Below are 27,975 nucleotides of genomic sequence, written 5' to 3'. Positions count from 1 at the left end.
TATAGGCAAAAAGTCCAATCATTGAGAGATATAAAAAAACGATTAATAGAAAACAGAAAGTTTATAAAGAGTATATATCAGATTTCCCTTTTTTGAGAAAATATAGAAAACATGCAATACAGAGTGGGGGAGAAACAAAGCTTTCTACAACAAGATTTGCATGCTAACAAGTAAAATATGATTATGTATATTGCTGTTGTCTAGAGGTATTATTGTAAGGAACAAAGATAAAATAGTCAGGGATCTTAATGGATAAGACAATAATTATTGATTTTAAAGTTTAGAATGGACACTGATAGTTTGAACCAACCAATCAAGATTTAATAGAAGCACCCAAAGTTTTGAAGCCAACGAATGACAGGACGTGATGTTAAAACTTTGGGTACCAGTATAAATTACAGTCCTGTGTCCCCCTCCCTCCCTGCTAATTAGTAGAACTCAAGTATTAGACAATGTTGTTTATGAGTGGCGGAAGAGTTGGTGGTGGTTTAAAAAGCCTTGCTGTAGAATCTTGCCTCTGTGTGGGGTGGCTCCGTTGGAAACACAACCTTACCATCAACCTAACAATAAATTTTTTTTGATAATAAAAAGAAAAACAAGGATGACAGCATCGATAAAAGCGAAGCTGAAAAATCAGATCACTTGATCACTTGTAGAGTGTCAGAACTTATAATTTATATCATTTTTAAATTGCCAGAGTACATTATTCAAGTTAGGACAATCTAGCATAGAAAGACTTGGTTATAGAGATACTTTGCTTATAACCTCTTACCTAGTTGTCCTATGAATCATTTATCCAACTGGATTAATAGGATCATTATATCATATGAAATTTATTTTGTCAACAAAAATGCTTGCTGGTAGCAATTGTAGTTGCTACGCTTCTAAATTGTACTTAACTATTACAGGAATAAGCAAGCATCCCAAGTTTGAAATCTCAATTTTGCAACAAATTTACATACAAATTTGTTTAGACTTATAAATTAATTTTCTGCTTATTAAATTTTAACACTTTACAAGTCTACCGTCTGATATTAAAGCTTCGCTATGGATGTTGTCATCCTTGTTCTTATAATTTTATCGAGAAAGACTAAACTACATAACTTTTGTTTCACTTTTGAGGAAGACTATTCTATATGACGTCATATGATGGAAATGAAAAAGGGAAGAGGGGAAGAAAATCTCTTTAAAGGATATGGGAGAAAAGGGAATCGTCTTCCTCAAAAGTGACACAAAAGTTATGTAGTTTAGTCTTTCTCTTTTATCTATTACAATGTTAACAGTGTTCTAAACTGACTAATAATCCATAGGCTGTTTATTAATTATATTTAGTGTCGAATGTAAATAAAAAGTGGTAGTTGTTGTTTTTTTAATGATTGAAATTTCTTTTTCAGTATGGCTTCAAAACCGATTAATAGCCGCAGGATTAAAACCGTTTTCCATCTATACGGAAAAATCATGTATAGCATTGTATTACAGACAATTTTCTACGAATACTTAAATAAAATTCATAAAATTTACACTAGTTTTGTTAGTTCGTCTCTGGTTTTAATCTTATAATTTTGATTGCAATATCCGCAGAAAAAAACGATGCGATAAACAACTATTTTTATCCAGTAATAAACCAGTTCTAAGTACAAAAGTATTCAAAAATAGTTTCTCTATGCAATTTGAACAAAATTGTTTTCATCAGATAAACGTACAATGGATATTTCAATTAATACTTATTTTGTTTCTTTCATTATAAGCTATTTAGATTTTTTTGTCTAGGGTGAAGAGGGGAGGGGGGGCGTTGTTCATAGACGTCCAAGGGGGAGGGTAAAGGGGTGATTACCTCCCCCTAATTTTTTTTTCATTTTACCCCCCCTATTTAAAATTTACCCCCACCCTGGGGGTGCCGTAGGCACCACCATCCATTTAGAAGGGAGTATTTACCCCCTCCCCCCCCCCCCCAAGATAAAAATCTCTAACAATCTCGCGCGCATTTTTAATACTAAATATTTGATAAAATTTAAATTACCCCCACCAAAAATTTTTCCCCGGGGGTAAATTTTTTTTTTTTTTTTTGGGGGGGGTAAACAAAATTTACCCCTGCCAACAGATTTCAGGAGGGGTAAAAAAAATTTGCGGTGCGCTTCGCGGGCAATTTTATCCGCCCCCCCCCCAAAAAAAAATCGAATTACCCCCCCCCCATTGAAAAAATTTTACCTCCCCCCCCAAAAAAGCTTGGACGCCCCTGGCGTTGTTCTTAACCCCCAAAAATAACCTAAATTATGGCGAAACCAGGCAGAGCCTAATCGGTAGATCTGTTACCGAGATATCAAGCTTTATCCGGACATATATAGTTGTACTTTGTATTATAGACTAGTGGCTTTGCCCTAGTGTCTAGTGGCTTCGCTGATGTGTGTGTGTGGGGGGGGGGGGAGGTTCCGCATTACCCCCAGATTTACTTTGAACAAAATATTAAAGAGCATTTCATTTTGGGGGTGGGGTGTAGGTTTAACAAAATGAAGATGCAAATACCAAACAACTTTTTTTTTATGTTTATATCTATTGTTTTTAAAATGTATAAGACTTTGCCTTTTTAGCCTTTAGGCTCCTTAATGGTTTTAGGATATTTTTGGGGCGTTAAATCCAAGGGGGTTTCGATATTTCAGTTCCATTACTGAGCTTTTCTGAAAATTAGTAGTATAATCGGTTTGCGAGATCTTTAAATAAGCAGACATTCAGATACTTTACTTAACTGGTTATATCCACTTTAACAAAAATATAGGAAAATTTAAACTGACAGTATAAACAATTTCCATAGAAACTTGGTGGGGCTTAGGTCTGGTACAAAAGTAAAACAAGAAAGCTTAAAAATAAGAAAGCACAAATATAAACAAAAATTTCAGCTTACAAGTTTAACAAAGTTTGAGAATGAAGTGCATAATTGAGTGGAAAAACAACCTACAGACAACTTATCCGACAAATGCAGGACCTTTGTCTTAAAGAACCAACTTTGCATGGTTGAGCTTGTTTTGGGCCAAAGCCTTCCGCCTGTTCTATCTAAAAGTGTTGAACATATGACATAGAAGCTGCTGTAACTATTTTTAAGTTTTACCCAAGATTTGAAGCTCATCTAGCCGACGACTAGCGGAACCACTACTTTTTTTGACGAACCCCAAACTGTCCCACTTCGAGAAAGACGATTCCAGGGACGTCATATACGTTTAGGGAAGGGGGAAGAAATCTCTTTCCTTTTCTCCCATCTCTTTTGAAGAGATTTTCTTCTCCCCTTCCCTTTTTCTTTCCCGAAACGTATATGACGTCACTGGAATCGTCTTTCTCAAAGTGGGACAGTTTGGGGTTCGTCCTTTTTTTTGCCATGTTCACCAGAGAGTGAGGGGACAATGGGCTGTTTAGTACACAAGTCCCCAAAGTTTTTGAATAACATTTCCTTATTCGTTGGCTTCATTACTTGGTGACTTCAGTTAATTTTAATTGATTGATTTATTAAGTTGAGTGTTCAAACGTTTCAACCACTAATTTTGATCTAAAGAAGCGATAATTTTATGTATCATCATTGGGGATGTACAATACATCAATTTTCGAGAATCCTCTTATCCCTTTAGATCCTTGCATGTTCACAGTCTAACATACAGACCCTGGTTGTAGAGACACTACGCGCGCAGTTGAAAATGCATTTGTGTAACCGCTGGACATTTTCTCCGTGCTTATGAAAGTTGTAAACCAAATAATGTAATCTTACATAAGTTTAGATATTCCCATGGTCACGTGATAGGGGGCGCCTGGGCTTGCCCATATCATGCTTTCTGTTTTAATTCAAACAAAAGAGATTACATTTGTGAATTTGATGGTAATCTATAATATTCAGGGTGAATGCCTGAAAGGGACTGTAAATTTATCCTTCTTTGCCTTATCCTTTCGGAATAATAGATATCTGGTAATATTAAGTAGCTTGGGCCTTTGTCTACAGTGAGAGATCTCATGAGTGCCTTTTTCTACTTGGTTAAGATTTTCAGGGAAACATTTTACATGAACTTAATCTTTTTTCTTTTTAAGTAAATTCCAGTAGGATAAAGACATTATATAAATTTGTTATTGCATTGAAAATATAATTATACCCATAGGGATTACGCCAACCTATAAGATAAGTTATAGAATAATTGAATAAAACATAGTTTGGTTTGGATAGTCCCTACAAGCACTTGTAATTTTATCTAGCCCTCTATCTTATCAACCTGCCACCAAGCCACAGCCAGCTGCTAAGACATGTAGACAACTGCAAAGAAAGCCAGCAGAAATCACACAAAGTGACCACACCACCTTATTTTTTAAATAAATTAAAAATATGGTGCGAGTAGTTTTTTTCCCCTTTGCCTAACGTCTGCAGGGGGATCTAACCCTACGGGGCCTATGCGTTACCTTTTATTAACCTAACCTGACCTGGCCTAAAAAATAAACAAACAAACGAACAACTACTACCCAATATTTTTCAATTCATTCATAAAAGGGGGGTTGGGTGCAATAAGTGCTTAATATGGTACTTTGCATGAAAGTACCAACATTTTTTTAAAGTGAAGCTTTTCTAAAATTATGGTCGATCCGTCCGTCTAGAACGGATAGCTTTTTCCGTTAATTTAGGCATGTTAGAATTGTCCTATCGATTTCAAACTTTGCATGGTGATTGCTTTGGTAGTTAGGTACGATTTAGAAAGCGTAGCAACTCTATAATCATTACTAGAATGTCCGTACGTCTATTTTAAACATGTTGATTTTTTTTAACTTTTTTAAAAACAAATTTTATGTGATCTTATTATCCGATTGATCTGATTTTTGGTATTTTAATTCCTGTGACAACAAAGTAAATATAATAAGCAAAGCAACTCTATAATTAAAGTCTAAAAATGTAAGTATGTCCATAAACATTATCCTGTATTAAGTAGTTTTTCAACAAATTTACTTACAATTTTGCTTCGACTTTTTTACATTTATATTTTGATTATTCAGTTCTGACACTATACAAGTGTTAATGTCCGTTTGACCTATCGTTTTACTGCTTCGCTTTTATGGATGTTGTCATCCTTGCCTAATGTTTAATAAATCTACAGCCGATGTAACCATAAACATCCTATTATAATATCAATGAGCTTAATTTTTGCAGCTTTCAAACATTTATTCACCATTCTTCAAAGAATCAAAACAGTAAACATCTCAAGATTTTTTCGCAAATAAATCCTACTGCAAATATCTTTTGTGTGTACATGATATATGTTGAAGTAAAAAATTTTGATAGAAACTACTGAGAAATCTGCCCACACATACCAAACAGGATGAATTACAGACAATTCATGTCTCACTGTTGCGTGGCCAGTTAAAAAAAGTTTATTTTAGTGATAGGCAAAAATGACTTTGCAATTGTATCAGTAAGTGGGTCTAATAACACCCTTTGCTAATTTTAAAATCCAACTAAATTTAATTTTTGAGAAAATTATATTTGAAAATTTTAAGTTCAATTTTCATCCCGAGTTACCAAACAATCATTACAAGGAAAGCAAAGATTATTGGAACACAGCAATAGTGTCTGACTGATTATGACGTAACAAAAAAAAATAGCCAATGAGAGGCCGCTATTGACCAATGGTAAAATTTATAGTGGCCTCTCATTGGCTAATTTTTTTTGTTTCGTCATAATCAGTCAGACACTATTACTGTGTTCAAATTATTGATATAAAATTTTGAACAAGTTTGCTTTTTTAAAGTTCTTCATAAAACCACTCCTGAAGGGAGTTAATCAATGGCCATTTTTATCAGTTGCTTTGCTAAGGTCATGGAAATTCAGCCTTAAATAAATCTTATATAGAGTGTTTTTATGAAAGACTTCATAAAAGCAAAGTTGTAAAGAATTGAAAAGTATGAATATTTGCTTTTCTTGTCATGATTGTTCGGTAACTCCTAGGGGACAAAATTGAACTTAAAATTTTCAAATCTAATTTTCTCAAAAATTAGATTTAGTTGGATTTTAAAATTAGCAAAGGGTGTTATTAGACCTACTTACTGATACAATTGCAAAGTCATTTTTGCCTAACAATAAAATAAACTTTTTTCATGAATATACAAAAATGCGAATGTCATAATTCATATCTACTTATAAATCCTAATAAGACTGAAAATGATAATTTACTACTTTAAAACCAAATAATTAATGAAAATCAAATGAACACGGCTAATATGTTCAGTTTTTAAGTGAACTTGGAAATCATATTCTTTAGATTTGAGCAAAAAAACTAAGTTAAAAAACAAATAAAAAACGGCTAAGATAAACAAAATTGTAATTATTTAGTTATGGACAGATTTATCGAATATTAATGCATAATCATATAATCATCATTGAATGAGTTCAACAAAAATTTGAAACTCTAAATGTTATAGATAAAGCATCTTCATATCTAAACAAGAATAAAATTTAGGTTTGTCCCTATTCAGCATTCTGTATTTAAGTTGTTTTGTATCATATTTACAAACAATTTGTCTGTTATATTCACAGGAGGGGACATTGGACTTTGAATAAAAAATTATACCCAACATTTAGGGACCGTATTTTTGGTATCTTTTTCGTTGGCTCAAAAACTTTGATTGGAGTTTGATTAGTTGGTTCCGAACTGGAAGTATTTTTTTTCTTTTTCACCAATACTTTAATCTACAGAAGGCATAATGTTGTAATCATCATCAATTTATCCTCCATTGTTTTATCCCTCGCAATTCCTGTATTTACTAAAGAGTGACGTAATAGATTACCAAATTGCGTGAAGAAAAACATAAAGGGGACCTTAAAAATTAAAGAACAAAGTTAAAAATATAAAATAGACAAGGATAAGTTGGTTTTGGGCTATTTTTCTGCACAATTTCCCCCCTTTAAGAACAAATTCCCTAGATGCTAGTGGCGCTCCGATAATATAATAAAAGTGAGAAAAATGTAGATTCGGTTTCTAGATTTGTTAAATTAATCTAGAAAGTTTACATAGGTGTTCCTATGGCAAACAAAGGTATGTCTATTTTCTTATAAGGGATTTTAACAATAAAGTATATATATATATGTAATCCAGAGACGAAGCCCAAACTGTCCTACTTTTGATTCCTGTGACGTCATAAAAATGAGGGATTATCCATCTCTTTTTTAGGGAATTTATTTTCCACTTTTCCTCTTATCTCCCTCATTTTTATGACGTCAATCCAGACAACTACCTGGCCCAAGCGGCAGAGGCATTTTTCATCTGCTGACAAATTTTTTTGTTTTGTAGAGACTCGGCTGTGTTTATATTTTAGACGCTATTAGCTGATTTCAAAAACTCAAAACAAAATCGGAACAGGGTCCCTGCCCTACAGTTACCTATAGACTATGCCGCCTCTATTCTTTTACTTTACAATTCAAACTATCACCCATTGTCATTTTGTTACGTCTTGAAAAATGGTTGAATTACAAGTTTTTATATATATAAACTGAGAGTGGAAAAGTTTTGCATTTAATAATATTTTGTATGTTTGTTTCCATTAAGGCTAATCTCTAAATCTTTTTCTTTATTTAAAAGAGTTAGCCCATATTCACTAAACATAATAATAAATAGCTTAATTGGTTATATACATGATAGAGTTGTCTTACATATTTAAAAAATGTCTTAATAAGGAATATATAAATCTTTTACACAAAATAATAAAAACGTATCGCCAAAAAAAGATTCTTTAATTCAAACTATTTTCCCTTTTTTTTCTCTTAAAATTTATAGCTTTGCATTTACAGGTATTGGGTCCTGGTAAAAGTTAAACAAGGAAAAAATACAAAAAATTTTATGTCAAGCAATTTCCCTCAAAGTCTAAATGGACCATACGCCAAAGGTTTTTGTAAACTTTTATAAAAATGTACTATCTTATTTTTGGTTAGTTAGTGGTCAGAGGAGCCCGCAGGGTTACTGCCTTTGTTTTTTAGAGCCCAAAAAGTTTATAGAAGAGGGGGGGGGGGGGGAATGAATGGTTTTCTCTAATGCCATTAAATTGTAGTACAGTACATCTAAACATTTTTGCCTTTTCTAGAATGCGGTCATTTTTGTGAGTCTGTCAAACTCTTGACAGGTATGCAACCAAAGTATACTGGCGGATTTTTTCCAACAACCTTATATAAACATACTATTAACAATTTATATAATTATGGCTTACATAAAGGAAAATTTTAGGGTGGATATACGTAAGTATACTTTATTTTACTATATTTACAACAGGGATGGAGGGAACATTGAGCTGTTTATTACTCTAGACCCCAAAGTTTTATAATAATGTTTTCTTATTATTTGACTAAACAACAATAAGAACTTTAAATAAATTTTGATTGGTTACTTCATTGAGTTGAGTGTCAAAACTTTTCAACCACTAACTGTAATCAAGAGGAGGAATACTTTTGTGTATCATCGTTTGGGATGTACATCAATCTATCAGCTATGGTCTTATCCCTTTAGATCCCTGATAGGTACCAATAAAAAAAGATAACACTAAAATGTTAACAGCTTTTTAGTGTTTGTATTTTAGTTCAAACATTAGTCCATTTTTATGAAAAGGTTTTAATTCTGAGAAAAGAGGTTCTGTAAAAAAGACATTTAGGGATGGTTTTACGCCATTTTGAATTCTTTTACCCCAAAAATTTTGCTAATCTTACTTTTAAAAATCTATAAAAAAACATGACTTACAATTTAAATTTATAATAAAAAGCAAAGCTTTTCTACAATTAGCATCGCTAATTAAGGTATGTTGGAATCTTCCAATTGATTTCAAACCTTGCATCCCCATGCTCAAATTCCAACAATTATTCCCTAAATTGGTTCTAAGTATTTCCAGGACTTTGAAAAGCAACACTGTAAAGGAGAACTATATCGGTTCATCGGATACAGAGATTCTTCGATACATACAGACAACCACACACACAGACAAACACTGATCCTGTTACTTTAAATAAAAATTATTAATCAATTACGAACAAAACAACTCTTCCACCTAAGCCAAAAGTATGAAAAGTGCCGAAAGACCGTCCGTGACAGTTGACTTGCATAGCAGCTTCGCTACTAATATTACCTTGTAATCTGCATAAGGATAGGAAAACACCTCTTCGAATCCAAGCTTCTAAAATTATAAATCAATTAAGTGTCATCCTTATACTAAAGTAACAGGATGTTTGTTTGTCTCTGTGTTTGTGTGTCTGTGTGTTTGTAAATATAAAAAATACCCCCCCTCAAAAAAAAATTTCTCCCCACAAAAAAGTTTTTTTTAACTTTTTCTTTTAAAATCTAAAATAAGAAATTGGGTTATCAAATTCGACTCCCACCTCCTCAAGTGCCCCTAGAGGCCTCTAGGGGCGTAGCCGCTAGTATGTAATAAAGTAACAGAATAGTTGTCTGTCTGATCTTTTACAATTTTTAGGGAAGTTTAGGCGCGCCGAAAAGACATATGCCTACCCAACTCACAAAAAAAACTAGCATAGCAGAGACGACGATAAAATCACATTAAGATTAATAATCTATATTCTTTAGGCGATAACTAAATTTGTATATAACCCATAACAAGCATAACAAATTCAATAAAATTAAACCAAAAAATTAAAAAAAAAACTTTATTGCATAACCTTATATTAATTATTATATAAAAATGTCTAAATTATTCATCGCAAGCTTGCAAATATGTAAATGTTCATGATTTTTAAACAAACAAGGATGACAACATCCATAAAAGCGAAGCACTGAAACGGTAGGACAAACGGACAATAACACTTGTATAGTGTTAGAACTTAATTATCATAATATAAATTTATAAGAGTCAAAGCAAAATTGTAAGTAAATTTGTTGTAAAACTGCTTGATACAGGATAATTTTTATGGACATACTTACATTTTTAGGACTTGATTATAGAGTTGCTTCGCTTATTACATTATACTTTGTTGTCCCAGGAATCAATATACCAAAAATCAGATCAATCCGATGATTTGATCACATAAAAATTGTTGTTAAAAAAGTAAAAAAATCAACATGTTTAAAATGGACATACGGACATTTTGGTAATGATTATAGAGTTGCTACGCTTTCTAAATCGTACCTAACTACTAAAGGAATCACCATGCAAAATTTGAAATCGATAAGACAATTCTAACATGCCTAAATTAACGGAAAAAGCTATCCGTTACGGACGTACGTACGGACGGACGGACGTACGGACGGACCGACCCTAATTATAGAAAAGCTTCGCTTTTAAAAATAGATATTTTATAAAACTGAATTAATAATTTAAGATAATTCTTGTACATATCTATAGACTAAAAGAACAAGATTTTAAAAAGCAAGGATGAAAACATCCACAGAAGTGAAAGATCCAGCAAAACGGCATAAACAATTGCACAGGGAGTCTAACACAAAACAGACTATATCGTAACAGAAATCACCCTTTTATACAAATTAAGTTGATAAGAGAGTTATATAAAGTTAAAAATTGTTGTCATAATTATAAAAATTCTCAGATAAGTTTTGAAATATATACGATAATTCTACCAATTATAGCGATAATAAAGAACAAATGGAAGTACAGACAATCTCTAGATTTGGAAATGATTCGCTTTTTAATAATCTCTGATACCAAAAATAGATTGCTAGAAAGATTAAAGAACTTGAAGTAAAAATTTCTTGTTGTTATGCCAGCTTTAAAAATACAATCTTAACTAAATAAAAAAAACATTTTATATAAAGTACTGCTTTCTGTTAATATCTAAAACAACGGATTCCATTCTATATTGCAGGGAAGCTCAACACTGATCTTGAAATGATTTTATTTTATTCTTAATTCAATTCAAGGTGCTATTGTCACATTAAAACTTCAAGAGTACAACTTTAACAGATTTTTATCAAGGCTCGGCGGCAGCGCGTCAGACGCCTGCAAGCTTCAGGGAAATCAACCTTTTACAATTTTAAAAATCAGCTTGAAGTCTAAACCTGACCAAACTATGGCAATCTTTCTTTTCAAAATATTTTCAAAGCGTACAAACGTGACTTTGCCGCGGCTGATTCGCGGCGGGCGATTTAAGGAGGTTTGTCTGTAATTGTTTGTTTGTTGTCCATTCTCAGTTTTAGTGAAATTGGCCACAAATTTTTGCTTGCACTCAGACGTTCATTGTAAAAACTTTTAATCCGTAAAATCCGACATAGAACAATATTCTGTCCACTAGATTCGCAATACCAGTAATTTGAAGATTTAAAAAAGTGTTCTATAAATTCAGTAAATGTAATGTTAAACTGATATTGGCTAATCATAAGCATATTATTAGATTATTAGATTAGGTGATCCAATACAATAAGTGATTTTCTTTCAATGGATTTATTACATTACTTGGATATTATACCAAATTATCATGTACTCTGATAAAGTAAAACTTGTAGTAGGCTTAAACAACGCTCACCACTATACTAGATCAATGAACTGACCAATAAATGAAAAGGAAAGCAACCTAATTTTACGGCAATTTTTCCCCTTCCATAATATTCACGTATATTTAACAATGTACATTCATTATTTTCTTTTTTTCTTTCTCTTCCTTATTAATCAAAGACTGTTTATTTTCTAGAAATTTTATTCCATTCCTCGCATGTAATATGTATGTATAGAAAATATTTTCAAGCTCCAACACTTTGCCAGATTAGAGCAACAACTAGTAAACTAGCCAAAAACCAGCCGAATGTGCTATTGTTTTTAAAAGCTGTATCCAACTTTTAAAAGCAGCAAAATCTTAATATAAAAGTAAAAGGATAGTTTGACCATGTGAGTGTGTGTGTTGCGAAAGATCTCTCTAACCGATGAACCAATTAGGTTGTCCTTTACATTGCCGCCTTTTATAAGTCCAGGAAAGGTTTATATCTATTTTAGAGAAGGATACCTTTACTTCCCCCCCAAAAAAAAGTCCCCTACCCCTCCTATTTTCTTTTATTTACTTTTTCTTTTTAAAGCTAAAACGTAAAATCTGAGATTGAGGTTTACGTCCCCTCCCTCCTTCATCAAGGGTCTCTAGGGGTGTAGCCAATGATTTACTTAAAAGAGCTGCGCTAATATGGAATTAACCTTCTCGTCTATTTTTAATTGTATAAAACTAAATGTAATTATATAACTATTTATTGTACATTCTTGATTTAAAATATCTTTTTATTTGTTTAAGATTTTAATGTACTAGGTTATAAACTTGTAAATAATTATTGTAAAAAAATTACAACATTAAAAGAAATTTCTCAATTAAATATTGCTTATAAATTAAAAATGCCTAAGTATTCATTATTTGATTGCTGTGACTATTGAGCCTTATCTTCCCAGAAATCCCCCTATAAAATCAGTAGGATTTACCAGAGAGTAAAAACCCTTACGTCGATTTAAAAATATTATAGCACTGTCTTCATCCGGAATTATAACTATTATAAATATTGTAATCTACAGAAGAAGTAGTTTTGTGTATCAACATTGGGGATGTACATCATTTTATCTTCCATTGTCTTATCCCTTAAGATCCCTGCTCATAGATGTACTTTAATTATAAAGTAGATAAATGAATATAAAGAAATATAAAGGAACCTTTTACAGATTGCAAAAATAAACTTAAGAAGCTTAATCCAAATAAAGAAAAGAATAACAGTAAGAAAGTCTATTAGTGAATAATTTGATTTTTTAGTGTCAAAGCTATTCTATAACCAACTCTCTCTGTCTGTCTGTTTGTCCTTACTTGCAAATATGAGATATTTCACCTTACCCAAATGCATCCAGCAACGAATATTTTGTTTGTCTGACTCTGGAGGATACTCACTTTTATTTACTAGGCTGCTTTTTATGATAGACACCTGATTTTTTTTATAATTAAATATTGATTAATTGGATTTAAGTCGGCAGTGTCTTAACTTTTCCACCAATAATTATAATCTATATTTGAGAATTGATTCGATTTATGGTTTATTGTCTTATTCCTTAAGATCTCGAAGAGTTAACAAGGTAAATATTTTTTACCAGGTATCTTAATGGATAAGTCAATAGACGATAAATTAATGTTCATCCACAATAATGATTAAGATAATTACCCCTTCTGTAGATTGAAATTATTTGCTGAAAAGTTTGGTCAAAATTAGTTTGGAACCAACCAATCATAATTCAATAAAAGTACCCAAAATATTCGATCTAACATATTAGGTAACATATATATAAAACTTTGGGTACCAGTGTAGTAATAAACAGTACAATTTACCCTCCATCCCTTCCTCCCTGAATTTACCTGACAAATTTTTGCTGAGAAAGCGCTTGTGCAGAGAACAGTGTGATGAGTCAGTCCTGCAGATACTCCCACTGACATTATCTAAACAAGGATACTTGTATCCATAGTGTGATGAGTTATTACTGCAGATACTCCCACTGATATTATCTAAACAAGGAAACTTGTATCTATGGTGTGATGAGTTGGCAATGCAGATAATCCCACTGATATTATCTAAACAAGGATACTTGTATCCATAGTGTGATGAGTTAGCACTGCAGATACTCCAACTGAAATTATCTAAACAAGCATACTTGTATCCATAGTGTGATGAGTCCGTCCTGCAGATACTCCCACTGATATTATCTAAACAAAGATACTTGTATCCATAGTATGATGAGTTAGCACTGCAGATACTCCCACTGAAATTATCTAAACAAGCATACTTGTATCCATAGTATGATGAGTTAGCACTGCAGATACTCCTACTGATACTATCTAAACAAGGATACTTGTATCCATAGTATGATGAGTTAGTACTGCAGATACTCCCACTGATATTATCTAAACAAGGATACTTGTATCCATAGTGTGATGAGTTAGCACTGCAGATACTCCCACTGATATTATCCAAACAAGGATACTTGTATCCATAGTGTGATGAGTCAGTCCTGCAGATACTCCCACTGATATTATCTAAACAAGGATACTTGTATCCATAGTGTGATGAGTCAGTCCTGCAGATACTCCCACTGATATTTTCTAAACAAGGATACTTGTATCCATAGTGTGATGAGTTAGCACTGCAGATACTCCCACTGATATTATCTAAACAAGGATACTTGTATCCATAGTGTGATGAGTTGGCACTTCAGATACTCCCACTGATATTATCTAAACAAGGATACTTGTATCCATAGTGTGATGAGTTAGCACTGCAGATACTCCCACTGATATTATCTAAACAAGGATACTTGTATCCATAATATGATGAGTTACTGCAGATACTCCCACTGATATTATCTAAACAAGGATGCTTGTATCCATAGTATGATGAGTTAGTACTGCAGATACTCCCACTGATATTATCTAAACAAGGATACTTGTATTCATAGTATGATGAGCCTTCGGCACCCCAGGGCTAAAAAAACTAGTTTTAATCTTATAATTGTACATTCTATATCTGCGGAAAGCGGTTTATAATACGATGAAAGAAATAACTATTTTTGCATGCTTATGTTAAAAGATATATCTAGCTATAAACAGACGGAAAAAAATTTAATTAAAGTATTTTTAAATTTAAAACAAGTTAAAAACATTTAAAGAATTGTTATGGTTTAAACTTGAAAAAAGTAAAAACTATTGTCTTTTTCAACAAAAAGGCATGGGAATAGTTTAGGGCCTGAATAAAGTAGTTATTAACTCATTTCGTAACAATTATACGTTTCGTAATCATTAACAAGCATTAATATTATTTAAAACCATCAAAAATGTATCAAATCTAGATATAGGTTGCTTTTTTCAAGTATAAAATTGAGCTGCCTATTTTCATGCTTGAGTGCACTTTTTTGGATGATGCCATTTTTATCGTTCTATAATTTTCAGGGATCTTAAGGGATAAGACAATGGACATTAAATCAATGTGCCTTCCTAATAATACTCCATCTGTAGATGAAAATTACAATTCAATAAAAGCAGGGGTAGCTATTCTAACAATCCATTCTACAAAAATCACGAAACCTTTTAAAGTAAGGTGGAAGTATAATTGAATTGAAGAGGGGTGGGTAAGAAGGGGAGGAAAAGGGGAAGGGGGGTGTGGGAAAATTTTCCTTTAGAATTGTTTGTCAGAATCACATTCCCTTTTTTCCTGAATAGAAGTACAAAAAGTTTTGTCGCCAACGAACAAGTTTTAAAACTTTGGGTATGAGTAAAATGCACCCTCCCTCCCTCCCTGTAAATTTCTTATCGTAGCCTAGGTCAACCAACCAACCGTCGTCGTCAGACAAAAGACTTCTTTGCCAACATTTTTGTTTGGTGTGCGATAAATTCCACGCAGATGATATCATCTAAATGCAAATATCACAATACCCTTTTTTTGTAGCAAATCTACCCTATAATTCTAAATATTCATCTATAAGTCTGTTTTAAATTACTTTTAAAAAACTCTATGCTCTTGGCTGACATGAAAAATAGGTGTCTGATTTCCCTGATTATCTCACTTTCAATCTATGACACATTTTTTATCGTTTTCTTATTTGATTCTACATTCTATAAAATTGATAAATGTTTTTCAGTATAGCTTCGAAACCAAAGCTGCTTATTAAAGTGTCTATTAAAAATGACGCCATACAATACAAATGACCTATGATAGTCCAGTATATATTTTACCATTTGTCAATTAAAATGTAAACCCGCCAACATTGGTCATTTGTATTGTATGACACGTGTTTTTTAATTATAGGTGGGGGGGGGGGGGGCAGATAAAAGGTTTGTCAATTCTACAATGTGTTGCCCCTAACGACAGCTGAAAATCTCCGTATATGTTTCATGATATTTTCCCCGATTTAATTTCGTTCTTGGTATAAGCTGATGGCATCGTATTGCAGAAAATTTTCCATGCGATGCGATAAATAACAATTTTTACGGAAACAATAGAACCCCCAATTTTTTCTTGTGACTATAGTGCTATATTCGAACGACAAAAAATGGGCAAAATTAGAAATCACGTTTCAGTAAAATGCACACACTATTATTTCATAATCATATTGTTGTTGTACTATATAATTCCAAGCAAACTACATAGATAATTGTTGGTTCTCATAAATGGATAGGTAAATACAAAACAACCTTTTTCTGACGGGTTTAGCAAAACTTAGAAATCTCAGTGGAGGATAAATTGATGTAATTACGGCAAGAAAAATACAATTTTTAGTTTACAATTATTGGTGGAAAAGTTGAAACACTGTTGGTTTGTAAAACCAAATCAGTATTTAAAACAAGTATCAAATTTTATTAGGCCAACAATTTTACAAAACTCTAGAGGCCTATAAAAATTTCAGTCGATTGTCCTGTCTTGGGTATGGGTATACATTGGCTACATTGTTATTACACTAATTAAAATGTATCCAGAAATTGGATAGCCTGATATCTAGTTGCCGAATGTGTACGCAGTTTCCTGGGTGTTTCCTCATCCTAGCTCAATATTTACTACTAGCTAAAAATCTTCAAACTTCCCTCAAAAAATTCAAAATTTGAATGTATAAACGATTTATACATTATACATTATAAATTTGAATTTTTAAAATTTGGATTTTTTTTTGAAAAGTTTGAAGCTTTTTTAGCTAGTAGTAAATATTGAGCTAGGATGAGGAAACACTCAGGAAACTGCGTACACTTTCGGCAACTAGATATCAGGCTATCAGAAATTGCCTTTAACTGCTTGTCTTAAAGTTTAAAAATGAATTGCCATTATGCTATTATATGCTTTTCATATAAACGTTTTAAATAATAGAAGTTTGTGTCTGTCTATTCATCTGTCTGTCGGTCAGTAATGGTCAGATTTTTATTGTAGATTTTTCACTTTTTTACCTCGACAATACTTTATATGTAATAACATCCCCTAACTCCTATTACCCTTCTTTTCCTTTCCTACCTCTCTTAATGTACGCCTATTATTTTAGATAGTTTCGCTGTTTTTACATTTTCGTTCTTGTTAAGTACCAAATAATAAAACATCCATAAAGGTCAAACCAAACAAAAAAAGATATAACAAATTAGACAAATGGAATGGGACATTGCTAATAATACAATCCTTATATGTACTAAAGTAACAGGATGTCTGTCTGTCTGTTTGTATGTTTGTACGGAAGGATCTTTCTAACCGCTGAACCTTTATGATTCTCCTTTACAAGGTAGCTTCTCATAGGTCCCGGTAAGGTTTATAACTTTTTTAGGGGAGGGTACCACCATCCTCCCAAGAGAAAGTGCCACTAGAGGTCTCTAGGGGTCGTAGCCGCTAGTGACAAACAATATAAAATATACATAAAGGCTAAGCTCGGCAAATTAGACATAACAATTAACAATTGTAGAATCATAAAGATTTTGATATTGAAAAAAATTAATCAATTCAAAGCCTTTACAAAACTATCGATTTTTCTTTGCCATAAAACTTATTAGATGAAAAAGGATTATATTAAGAATACAAACATTCTGATTATATATGATTGTTACAGGAATCATCATGCCAAGGCCTAAATATGATGTTGTGGATATAATATATAAGGAGAGGCAGGTCAGAGACATTGAACCTCCTCAAGACAAATACAAAGCTTCCTTGAAAGAATCAATTAAATTGTACGAGCCATATCTGAGCTATTATTTTTAAGACAAAAAACTTAACTTTTACAAGATGTGTCGAAGTGTTGTTTAAGTTCGACTTTATTTATCGGGTAAGCTGAATAGGTTCGAATCAGGTTAGGTTTTTAGCTATTTTACAGAAGAGCTCGATCTGCTTATATTGTTGTTTATAAGATACTTTTTGGTTATAAAATTCACGAAACCTTTCACAAAAAATAACATGTGAAAACAGGCAAATTACTTTAGATGACCTATTCAAATAAAACAAAATAGTTAACGTCACTTAATGATTGAATCCCATAAAATGTGGAAAAAATCTTCAAACAATAAAAATCCCTCAGCAAACTATTTGAATGTTTACACTTAGCTGATTTATGTGTATAAAATGTAAAAAAAAGCTTCCCTAAAATGTATGCAATCTCTAATAGATTATCAATAAAGGATTATTCATTTAAACTTTTACGGATTGCTATACTCAGACTCCTCCCATACCCCATTATTTTTTTGGAAAAATTCAAAAAATATATGGAGGTGGTATTTTTTATATCTCCCCTGAACTAGATGCTTTCCTGACTCCCCCGCCCTCCCTAAATTAGTTTTTAAAATAGGGAGGATGGGAATGTCTTTTTTGTCTGTCTAACCCCTGCGGGGAGGCTTTATACGATGGGGTCGCCCAGTTCACAATACAACATTTTAAGTGAAAACGCAGGGAGAGAAGGTACATTGGGCTGTTTATTACACTAATTCCCTAAGTTTTATACTAGCGCGTTTTCTTATTCGTTAGCTGAACAACTTTGGGGACTTGAATTTGGGTTGGTTGGTTGGTTCATTAAGTTGAGTGTCCAAACATTTTAATCACAATTTGGACGTAGACCAAAATAAATAACTTTTGCACCACTTTTGACGTCATATTCTCCATCTCTTTTTTAGGGGTTTTCTATCCAACTTCTCCTCTTAAATCTTCCTCATTATATGACGTAACAGGAATCAAAAGTGACACAAAAGTTATGTATTTTTCGTCACAATTTGTAATCTACATAATCGGTAGTTTTTTGTATTATCATGTATCATGTATAGAGGTTCTGCGTCAATTTAGCGTCCATTGTCTTATCCTTGGGGAAAACGTAAAGCTAACAATTAAATCCTTACCTTTTTGACTATCTCAGTTCCAATTCCTAAAAGAAAAAAAAACTAGAAAGCTAGTAATAATAGTAATCAATGATAAAAATTGCAGAAAATTGGCAATAAAACAAATTAAAACTTCACCGCAAATTATAACCAAAAATATCAACAACCAGTGAAGCTAAATAAAATGAAAATTTTCTTTTCCACAAAGAGGCCCGTCGGGGCCATAAAGTAGAATTTTTTTTGTATCCGCGATAAACTTAAAAAAAATCTTAATACAGATATATATCATGTACTGACGCACAGACGCAATTTTAGAAAAGTTTCGTCACAATTTCTTTTTAATAGAAACATATTTTTACTTTCAAGGCCTGCTCAGATTGTGTAATATTTAAAGTTTATTTTATGTAGGTAATTTTCCCCTAGTTTACAAAATAGTACGTAGTTTTTCGTAAAAATTTGTAGTTCTTAAAATCACGAGATGTAATGCGATAATTTTAAAAGGTTTTGACCATTAATAGTTTACTATCTACAAAATTTAGTGTACAGAAAAAGTAAGGAAAATCAAATGACAGGCTCGTCATACGCCGAAAAATCCGATCTTTTGTTTTGTTGCAAAATTAATTGCCGCCAAATCTAGTTTTGCTAATGCAGCAAAACCACCACTTAAAATGGTCTTTAGGTTGCTCTTACTTTAATTTATTAGAACCAAGGAGGTCCAAGCTTTTCAATTTTTTTTTTTTTTTGGGGGGGGGGGTGGGGTAAAAAATTGAAAATAATTTTTTTTTTGAGGTGGAGGGAGGATTAATCTTAATATCATTGAGGCAAGGACGTCCAATCTTTTTTTTTATTTTGAGGGAGGGGGGAGGGCATCCCTAAGAACGTTCCTAGGAACACCTATTATGTTTTTCAGTGAATTCAAATTTTCATTATTCTACGCCTACCAAATTTTCTTGTTTAAAGCGGCTATTATGCAAAAAAAATTATTTTCGCATAAGAATAATAATTTAGCCTAAAAAAAACTTCTGGGGGGGGGGGGGAAGGGGGCAAAACGCTGGGGTAGTTTTTTGTTTGCTTGTTTATTACTTTAGGTCAGGTTAGGCTAAGGAATAATGGGTTCTGGGAAGCCTCAAGGGGTTTTGCACTGCAGGTGAAGTCCATTCAAGGTAAAGGCCCCCGCATGGGTTAGACATATCGAAAAATATACCGCTTTAATTTATCTAAAAAAATAAGGGTTTCGGATTTTACTGATCAAAAGGCACTGTGTGGGAAAGGACCTATAATTATTCTGGTGTATAGTTGTACCTGGAACTCTTATATCTGAACGGCCACATAGGATTGTGTAATCAAGACGGTCCACCTAAAAACAGTAATTTTAGATTTTTGTAGAAAAACTAAGGAATCTAAAGGGATAAGACAATCACCGCTAAATTGATGCGCATCTCCAATTATGATCAGTGGTTGAATAATTTAAAAACTCATCCTTATGAATCGACCAATCAAAATTCAATATAAGTTCCCAAAGTTGTTAAAGGGACTGTAAACGTAAATTTTTCTCATCTTAGTATCAAATCTTAACATTATCTCATTCATAATATCTTACAGATAGAGCAAAACGCGCTTTTGTTTGCTTAAAAAATGGCTTTTTCCGACGATTTTTATAAGGTCCAGGGAAAGGAAGAAATTTTCCGTACTTTATAAAATGTGCATTAAATTGCTTTTTTCTCCCATTATAGCTAAAATTAAACTTTTTCACATAGTTCTTGATTTTTCCTAACGGTTAAGCTGACTTTGAATATAATCCTTGCTTTAGTTACTTAGAAATTGATAAAATAAGCAATATTTTTTATTGAAAACCAAATACAATAACAAAGCTAGAAACAGTTTTTTTTTATTAGTATCCAATTAACTTTAGATGGCCCATCTCTCGCCCACCTTTAATTACAAATTTGTAAACAACAAACAAACAGACAGAAAACTTATTGTATTAAACAAGAAAAAATTATTGTTTATGAGAGCATCAGCATAATTTGTTCGATGACAGAAAACAGTAAAAAAAAGAAAATCGTGTGATACATTGAAAAGTGATTATCCTAACAAGATTGTATTACTGATAAGGTTCTAAGAAAGGAATGATAAAGTAAAGACACAGTGAAAATACTAATCTTTTTTTTAAGAGGGGGGGGGGGTAGTCGACCCCACTATTTTAATTTTAGTTTAAAAAAGAAATTTTTTTGGGGGTTGGGGGTTTCCCAGCCCCCAAGAAAATAGTTATAAACCTTCCTGGGACCTATGAGAAGCTACCCTGTAAAGGAGAACCCGATCGGTTCAGCGGGTATCGAGATCCTTCGCTACAAACAAACAGACAGACAGACAGACAAACAAACAAATGACAGACATCTTTCTACTTTGTATTATAGTTTAGCGGCTTCGCCCCTAGCCTCTAGGGGCTTTGCCCCAAGAGGTGATAAAAAAAATTAAGGTAAAATTCACAAAAGGACCAAGGAAATCTTCTGCAAAAAAAAATAAAGGACCAAGGAAATCTTCTGAAAACAAAAAGAAAAAAAAGGGGGGGGGGATTTTTTTGTTTTTTTGGGGGGGTTTGGGGTGTCCCACCCCCCAAGAAAATAGAATCCAATCGGTTCAGTGGTTACTGAGATCTTAAGCTTCAGACGGACGGACGGACGGACGGACAGACGGACAGACATCATTCTACTTTGTATTATAGATAATCAATGTTGAAATATTTAAACATTTAAATTGTACTATACTAAAAATATTCAGAAAATAATGAAATACCTTTTTTCCATCTTTATTGCTATTTTCGTCCTAAAACAGTATATCATTAATACTATTTATTTACTTGTGGATACGCCCCTACAATCGTCTTTAAATAGGGGCATGGATGGTCGACATAAATAATATTTTAAATTAAATTTTTAAACGATGCTATACAATATTTTAAGCATGGCGATGAACCGGTTCAAATCCAGCGGATATGAATCGGTTTCAAAGCCCCTCTGGATAAAAATTTATTCTGAATATAATATTAAATATACAAGACATACACAATATTTATGAGATTTTTCCTAGAATTCTTTCGAATTTTTAAGTAAATGTGATGAAATATTTTTTATTAATTATATTTTTTATTATAAAACTGAACAAACCTTAGAAGAAGCTTGATCGTCAAACCAACCAAGAAAATCCATTATTGTTCGAAACTTTTTGGGGCACCTAAATTTTTTTTCAGATTTCATATATTGAAATTTCACAAAAAAGAAAAGAATAGATTTTTATTGTTTTTTTGTAATATTAATTATGCTGCAATAAATATTCCAAATATTCTTGCAATACTTTCAATTTCGTAATTATTACAGAGATTGGTTTTTGAAAGATGAATGCCGCGTTTTTTTCGACATTTTTTCGACATCAGTTGATTGAACGAAGACGATAGGATTTCAACACAGAGTATACAACTTAAGAATTCAAAATTTTAAAACTATTATTTTAGCCATTTGTATAATGTCTAATACAGCTCTAAAAAGATGCATTAATAAATATGCTGCAAAAAAGGATTGAAGATAATTTGTTTTTCTTCTATGAAGGCCGTACCGCAACAAAAGCGAAATTATTAAATAAATAGTTGTATACTCTGTTTAAATTTTCCAAATTGAAAAAACGCGGCATTCATCTTTCAAAAACCCATCTCAGCTGTTTTTTGTTGTTTTTTTTTTTTGGGGGGGGGGGGGAGGGGGCTACCTTAGTTTTACCAAAATTTTAAAAAAGCTAAAAATACAAAATATCTTTTTGGAATTAATTTAGCTGTTGGTTACACTTGCAGAAATGTAACAAGATGCTTATGTGTCTGTCTGTCTGTCTGTGTCTGTAGCAGCGTATTTTGCTATCCGATGAACCGATATGGTTCTCCTTTACATGATACGGAGGGTTGATAACTAAGGGTTAACTTATAAAGGTACCTTCTTTAATGAAATAGGAAAAAAATCATCTCCCCCCCCCCCTAAAAACAACATTTAAAAAAACTAAAATTAAAAGTTTAGAATCAGAGGCTTGATGCCCCTCCCCCCCGCCCCCCCCTCCGCCACTCCTATATAGAAAGCGCCCCTAGAGGTAAGAATAGAAATACTTACTTGTCTTTGATAGTTATAGGTTCTAACTTGCTCTCTCCAGAGCTAAAATAAAAACAAAGAAATTAAATCAAAAACATATTGTACAAAAAAGATTAGGTCGACCTATGATTAAATCTCTAGGTGTCTCTAGATTTATATTTAGAAGCTTATAAACCCATTTTTTCAGTATGGCTTCAAAACCGATTAAAATCGTTCTTTGACATATCGAAAAAATTATGGATAACCATGAATTACAGACAATTTTCCACGAATATTAAAATCAAAAGACAAAAATCAGATTTATTACTAGTTTTGTAAACTCAGTCCTTTGCCACCTCCGAAATCCTGGGGATAACAAAACTGAATTTAGTCTTATAATGGTTTTTGGAGCATGGAAAGAAACCGAAGTAGTGGGTTTCGTCGTATTTTCACAGTAGCCTTTTTCCTATTTCTATCCCCTGCTGGGCAAATTTCCTAACCTAAATTAACCTATCAAATGCTACTGTGAAAATACGACGAAACCAGCTACTTCGTTTTCTTTCAATGATTTTTTAATATTCACGGAAAGCCGTCTGTAATACGATATTATAAACTATAAATACGCTTTTAGAGAAAAAAAATTGTCCTATAGAAGGAAATTAGCAATATTAGTGAGGTAGGTTCATACTTGAATTAATTCTGAATATCAGGAATCTTGAAGGATAAGACAATCAATTAATGTGCATCCCTAATTATGATATACAAAATTACCAATACTGTAGATCAAAATATTGGTTAAAACGTTTAAACACTACTAGTTGGGAAATAATTAATCCCAATTCAAAAATACCCATTGTTATGCATGCAGCCAACGAATAAGATAATGTTATAGAGCCTTCTCTAAACACTATGCTTTATATGAGGGTGTCTTTTAAAGCATAGTACATTTGTATATGGTACCAGAAAATACTAGTTTTAAATGCGGTTTTGGTTTGTACTGTACGATTAGGCAATGCATATAGAATGTACGTGGATATTATGACAGGGGAAAAATTATCGTCAATTTAGGTTGCTAACATGGACATCATTTATTGGTAAGATTGTTCTTCAAGTAGGAGGGTAAGAGGTAGTAGGGGGTGGGTGGGATTGATTGTTATTTTAGCCAGCTACAAATTTTACTTTATTAGATTACGTTTACAGGATATCTGGCGTGAGATTCAAGTAATAATAAATCCATTGTTTAGACTTAATAGATCCCTGCAGGGTTAGTCACTTACCTTGGATAAACGACAGCAAAGCCAACTCCCAAGAGATCACCTGACCCATCCTCTGCTATCACTGTTATTGTTTCTTAATTTTTTTAAAATCAAGTTTTCTTCTTCGCCCGTTTTAGTAGCTAGTAACATACTTAAATACTGTCTCTAAAGTTTTAAAAATATGTTTGTTTATTGTAATGTACTGTTAATAAAATTGTAAATCTCGAGAAAATCCCATATGTACAAAAAAATTCTGTAGAAAATCAAACACTGAATTATTTCCATCGTTTTTTAGTATTTACTAATTTTTTTTTAGCGAAACTACTCTACAATATAAAATTAAACAGATAACCAAAAATAACCAAATCAAATATTAGACAATGACCGATACGTTGATGTACATCCCCAATTATGATACATAAGATTACCCAGATTACAATAAGTGATTGAAATCTTCGAACACTCAACTTAACTATCAAACCAATCTAAATTTAATAAAAGTCCCCAAAGCTGTTAAGCCAATGTATAAAAAATATAATAATAGAATTTGAGAACCTAAGTAATGAACAGCCCAATGTCACCTCCCACCCGGCCCTGAATATAACTAACCTGGGCAACGCAGACGAACCAGCAACCATGCATCAAAATATGGTATTCTAAAACAAATAAACACAAACATTATTTTAGATTTATTTCCCTTGGTTGGCTAGATATACATTGAGAAAATTGTAAAAATGTAAGTCTTAGGAAACCCTAACACACAGGCCAGCCTAAGAAATTTATAGGATTTGGCCCATTACTTTTTACATATTATAATGACTAGAGTTGGCTCGATATAATTATCTCCCTATTGGCTAGTTTTCTATATGCATATCTATTTCTCAATAAATCTATTTTCCTCACCCGGCATTACTATCTAAAAGAAAGTAAATATTTAATAATTTAAATGATTTTTAAAAGATTTTTTAAATTATATTTTTTTCTTTACATTACCATCACCAAAGGGTTAATGATGATGATTACAATTTTAGTTTAATATTTGAACACACAAAATGTCGCCACAATCGAATTCTTTTAAAACATAGTTTTCTTAAATTTATCATATTATAAATTTAAATTTTCTTTTTTATGATTAGAAATTAAATACATCAATATAAGGTAAATAGCAACATGAAATGAAAAAAATGAATTTATTTTTAATAAAGTAAAATAATGGGTCTTATCGTTCTGGGCAATGAGAGTTTATTATGGATTATTGGAGCACTATGAGTTTTAATCATATATTCCTTGGAAAACTTGAGCTCGTTTATAGACATTTATTTCCTATATAGATCTGACATGGATCTTGAAGCAATTAAGCAGGCCGTTTTGTACATGTTAAAAATTGGAAGATTTCATTAAATAAAAGTAATCGCAAATATACTTAGTAAATAATCTTAGTTGTTGCAAAAAAAACCTAAAAAAAAAAATTTTCTTTCAATTGTGCAAATATATACTATTTTTAGCAGTTGGTTATCCTTACACGGCTTATTAAACTAGCCTACTAATATCAATTTACATAGCCTAACCTTACCTAATCCCTTAGACAATATACATACCCAATGATGATGAATAAAAATACTACTTCTCGAGATTATTGGTCGAAAAGTTTGGACTCTGCTAGTTTAGATCAGGCAGAAAAACAGCACCCAACGTTTTTATTAAAAGCGAAGCTTTTCTATAATTAGGGTCGGTCCGTCCGTCCGTCCGTAACAGATAGCTTTTCTCAATAATTTAGGCATGTTAGAATTGTCCTATCGATGGTGATTCCTTTAGTAGTTAGGTACGATTTAGAAAGCGTAGCAACTCTAAAACCATTACCAAAATGTCCGTACGTCCATTTTAAACATGTTGATTTTTTACTTTTTTAACAACAAATTTTTATGTGAACTGATCATCTGATTGATCTGATTTTTGGTATATTAATTCCTGGGACAACAAAGTATAATGTAATAAGCGAAGCAACTCTATAAACAAGTCCTAAAAATTTAAGTATGTCCATAAACATTATCCTGAATCAAGCAGTTTTTTTCAACAAATTTATTAAATATTTTGCTTTGACCCTTATACATTTATATTATAATTATTCAGTTCTGACACTATACAAGTGTTTATGTTCGCTTTTATGGGTGTTGTCATCCTTGTTATTTTTAAATTTCACAACTTTAACATGGTTAAAATGCAATAGAAAAAAATTATCAATCTTATTAAGTTTCTTTAATTTTGTCTAGACTAAAAAGATTTTGATACAAGATGTAGGAAAAGTTTAGAATGTATGCAATGCATGTTAACAAAGATGACAACATCTATGGAAGCAAAGCTCAATTAATCAGATATTCAGACAAGCAAACAAACCCAAATATAGAATGACAATTCTTTTAATAATTAGAGGTTTTCGCACATTAAGGATGCTATTTGTTATTTACTTACTTATAGTTTAAGATTTGATTGCGACGATTTGCTTATAACTAGAAATCATTATTATAAGTATTAATTCTATCGTGTTAAAATGCTTAAATGATAAAAAACAATCTGAAACTTTGTAAAAACTGTGTTAAAGTTGTTTTACCTCATTGCTACAGTAGTTTATTATGGACGTTTAAAATTGGATGATTCTAACATTAATTCTATTTGAGTTTTCAATTTCAGATGGTCAGAAATTGATTCAAATTTGTAATTTATTTTATTTGCCGCTAATATAACCCACTATAAAAGAAATGGACATTGACAGTCGAATTTGGTCGTCAATTCAAATTGCTGATATGGTCCTTATATATTAATTGGTCAATACGTTCCTCCATGTTCATGGGTCATAAACAGGGGGATATATTTGCAGCTGAAAGAAATATTTTATAAGGGTTATGAATCTCTCACAATATCATTATCCACGTATTATATATTTATTACTTTTAAAGATGTTTAGAACCTTCTGACAAAGTTTATGCAATTAAAGAACTTGCCTGTAGCCTTGTTCACAAAGTTGGATCGCCTTGTTGATTGGTTCAAATGGAACAAAATGGTGGTTGATAAAGTCCACCACACTTGAATATTCGTCTGCCCGAGCTTCTCTAAATTAAACAAGGACAATTATGGGGTCATGTGAAGAAAACGAATTTGCGGTCATATTTTCAGAGTAGTTTTTCTCCTATTTCTAGTCAATGCGGGGGCTCTAACCCTGCGGGGACAATTGCCAAACACTGCGGGGCAATCACCTAACCTAATCTAAAATAAACTTTTAAAAAGCTACTGTGAAAATACGACGAAACCCGCAACTTCGTTTTCTTCCCATGACCCCAATTATGTCTTTAAGTAGCGCAACAATAGCTTGGATGACAAAAAATCGTATACGTTCATAAAAAATTTAGAAGTTTGTGTATTGAGAAATTTTAAAATAAAAAAAATAAAAAAATACAAAGAAAAACTAAAGTAGTTGCTGTAATAAAATATGATTTTAATAGGGCCTATAAAATATCTCGATTACAAAGTAAATTGGTTATAAGGGGATATTTCTCTATAAATTGATGTACAACACCACCCTCCAATGTCCCTCCTTCCCTGGTTGAAAGCAAAGCTGTGTTACATTTGTGATGATTATCTGTGCGTCTGAGTTACACAATTACCTGATGGTCACCCCTTCCCTAGCCATTGTGATCTGAAATAATTTATTATTATTTTCTTTTGGCGATTATTAAATTTTTATTTGTCGGGTTAGAATTTAAAATTAGAGAGAAATTTATTCTTCCTATAAACATAAATTGAGAAATTACAGAGAGAATATCAA

At 32.2% G+C, this 27,975-nt stretch overlaps 1 protein-coding gene across 1 annotated transcript; it reads right to left on the bottom strand.

The window, feature by feature from the left end:
• Positions 1 to 21: 21 nt before the first annotated feature.
• LOC145329723 (arylalkylamine N-acetyltransferase 1-like) lies at positions 22 to 27,849 on the bottom strand. The gene is made up of 12 exons (XM_080174088.1): positions 27,815 to 27,849; positions 27,155 to 27,262; positions 24,765 to 24,811; positions 24,177 to 24,249; positions 22,942 to 22,983; positions 21,961 to 22,027; positions 21,590 to 21,619; positions 20,096 to 20,150; positions 18,815 to 18,840; positions 13,331 to 13,411; positions 9,121 to 9,168; positions 22 to 560 (listed from the first exon to the last, which is right to left on the bottom strand). The coding sequence occupies exons 1-12, from the start codon at positions 27,838 to 27,840 to the stop codon at positions 489 to 491; spliced, it is 675 nt and encodes a 224-aa protein (XP_080030214.1). The 5' UTR covers positions 27,841 to 27,849; the 3' UTR covers positions 22 to 488.
• Between the last annotated feature and the right edge of the window lie 126 nt (positions 27,850 to 27,975).

Source organism: Acartia tonsa, chromosome 10, assembly GCF_053477335.1.
Source record: "Acartia tonsa isolate MP-2025a chromosome 10, ASM5347733v1, whole genome shotgun sequence".
NCBI classification, from domain to species: domain Eukaryota; kingdom Metazoa; phylum Arthropoda; class Copepoda; order Calanoida; family Acartiidae; genus Acartia; species Acartia tonsa.
Note: the sequence above shows the minus strand (reverse complement) of the source record. Positions and strands in the feature narration are given on the sequence as shown.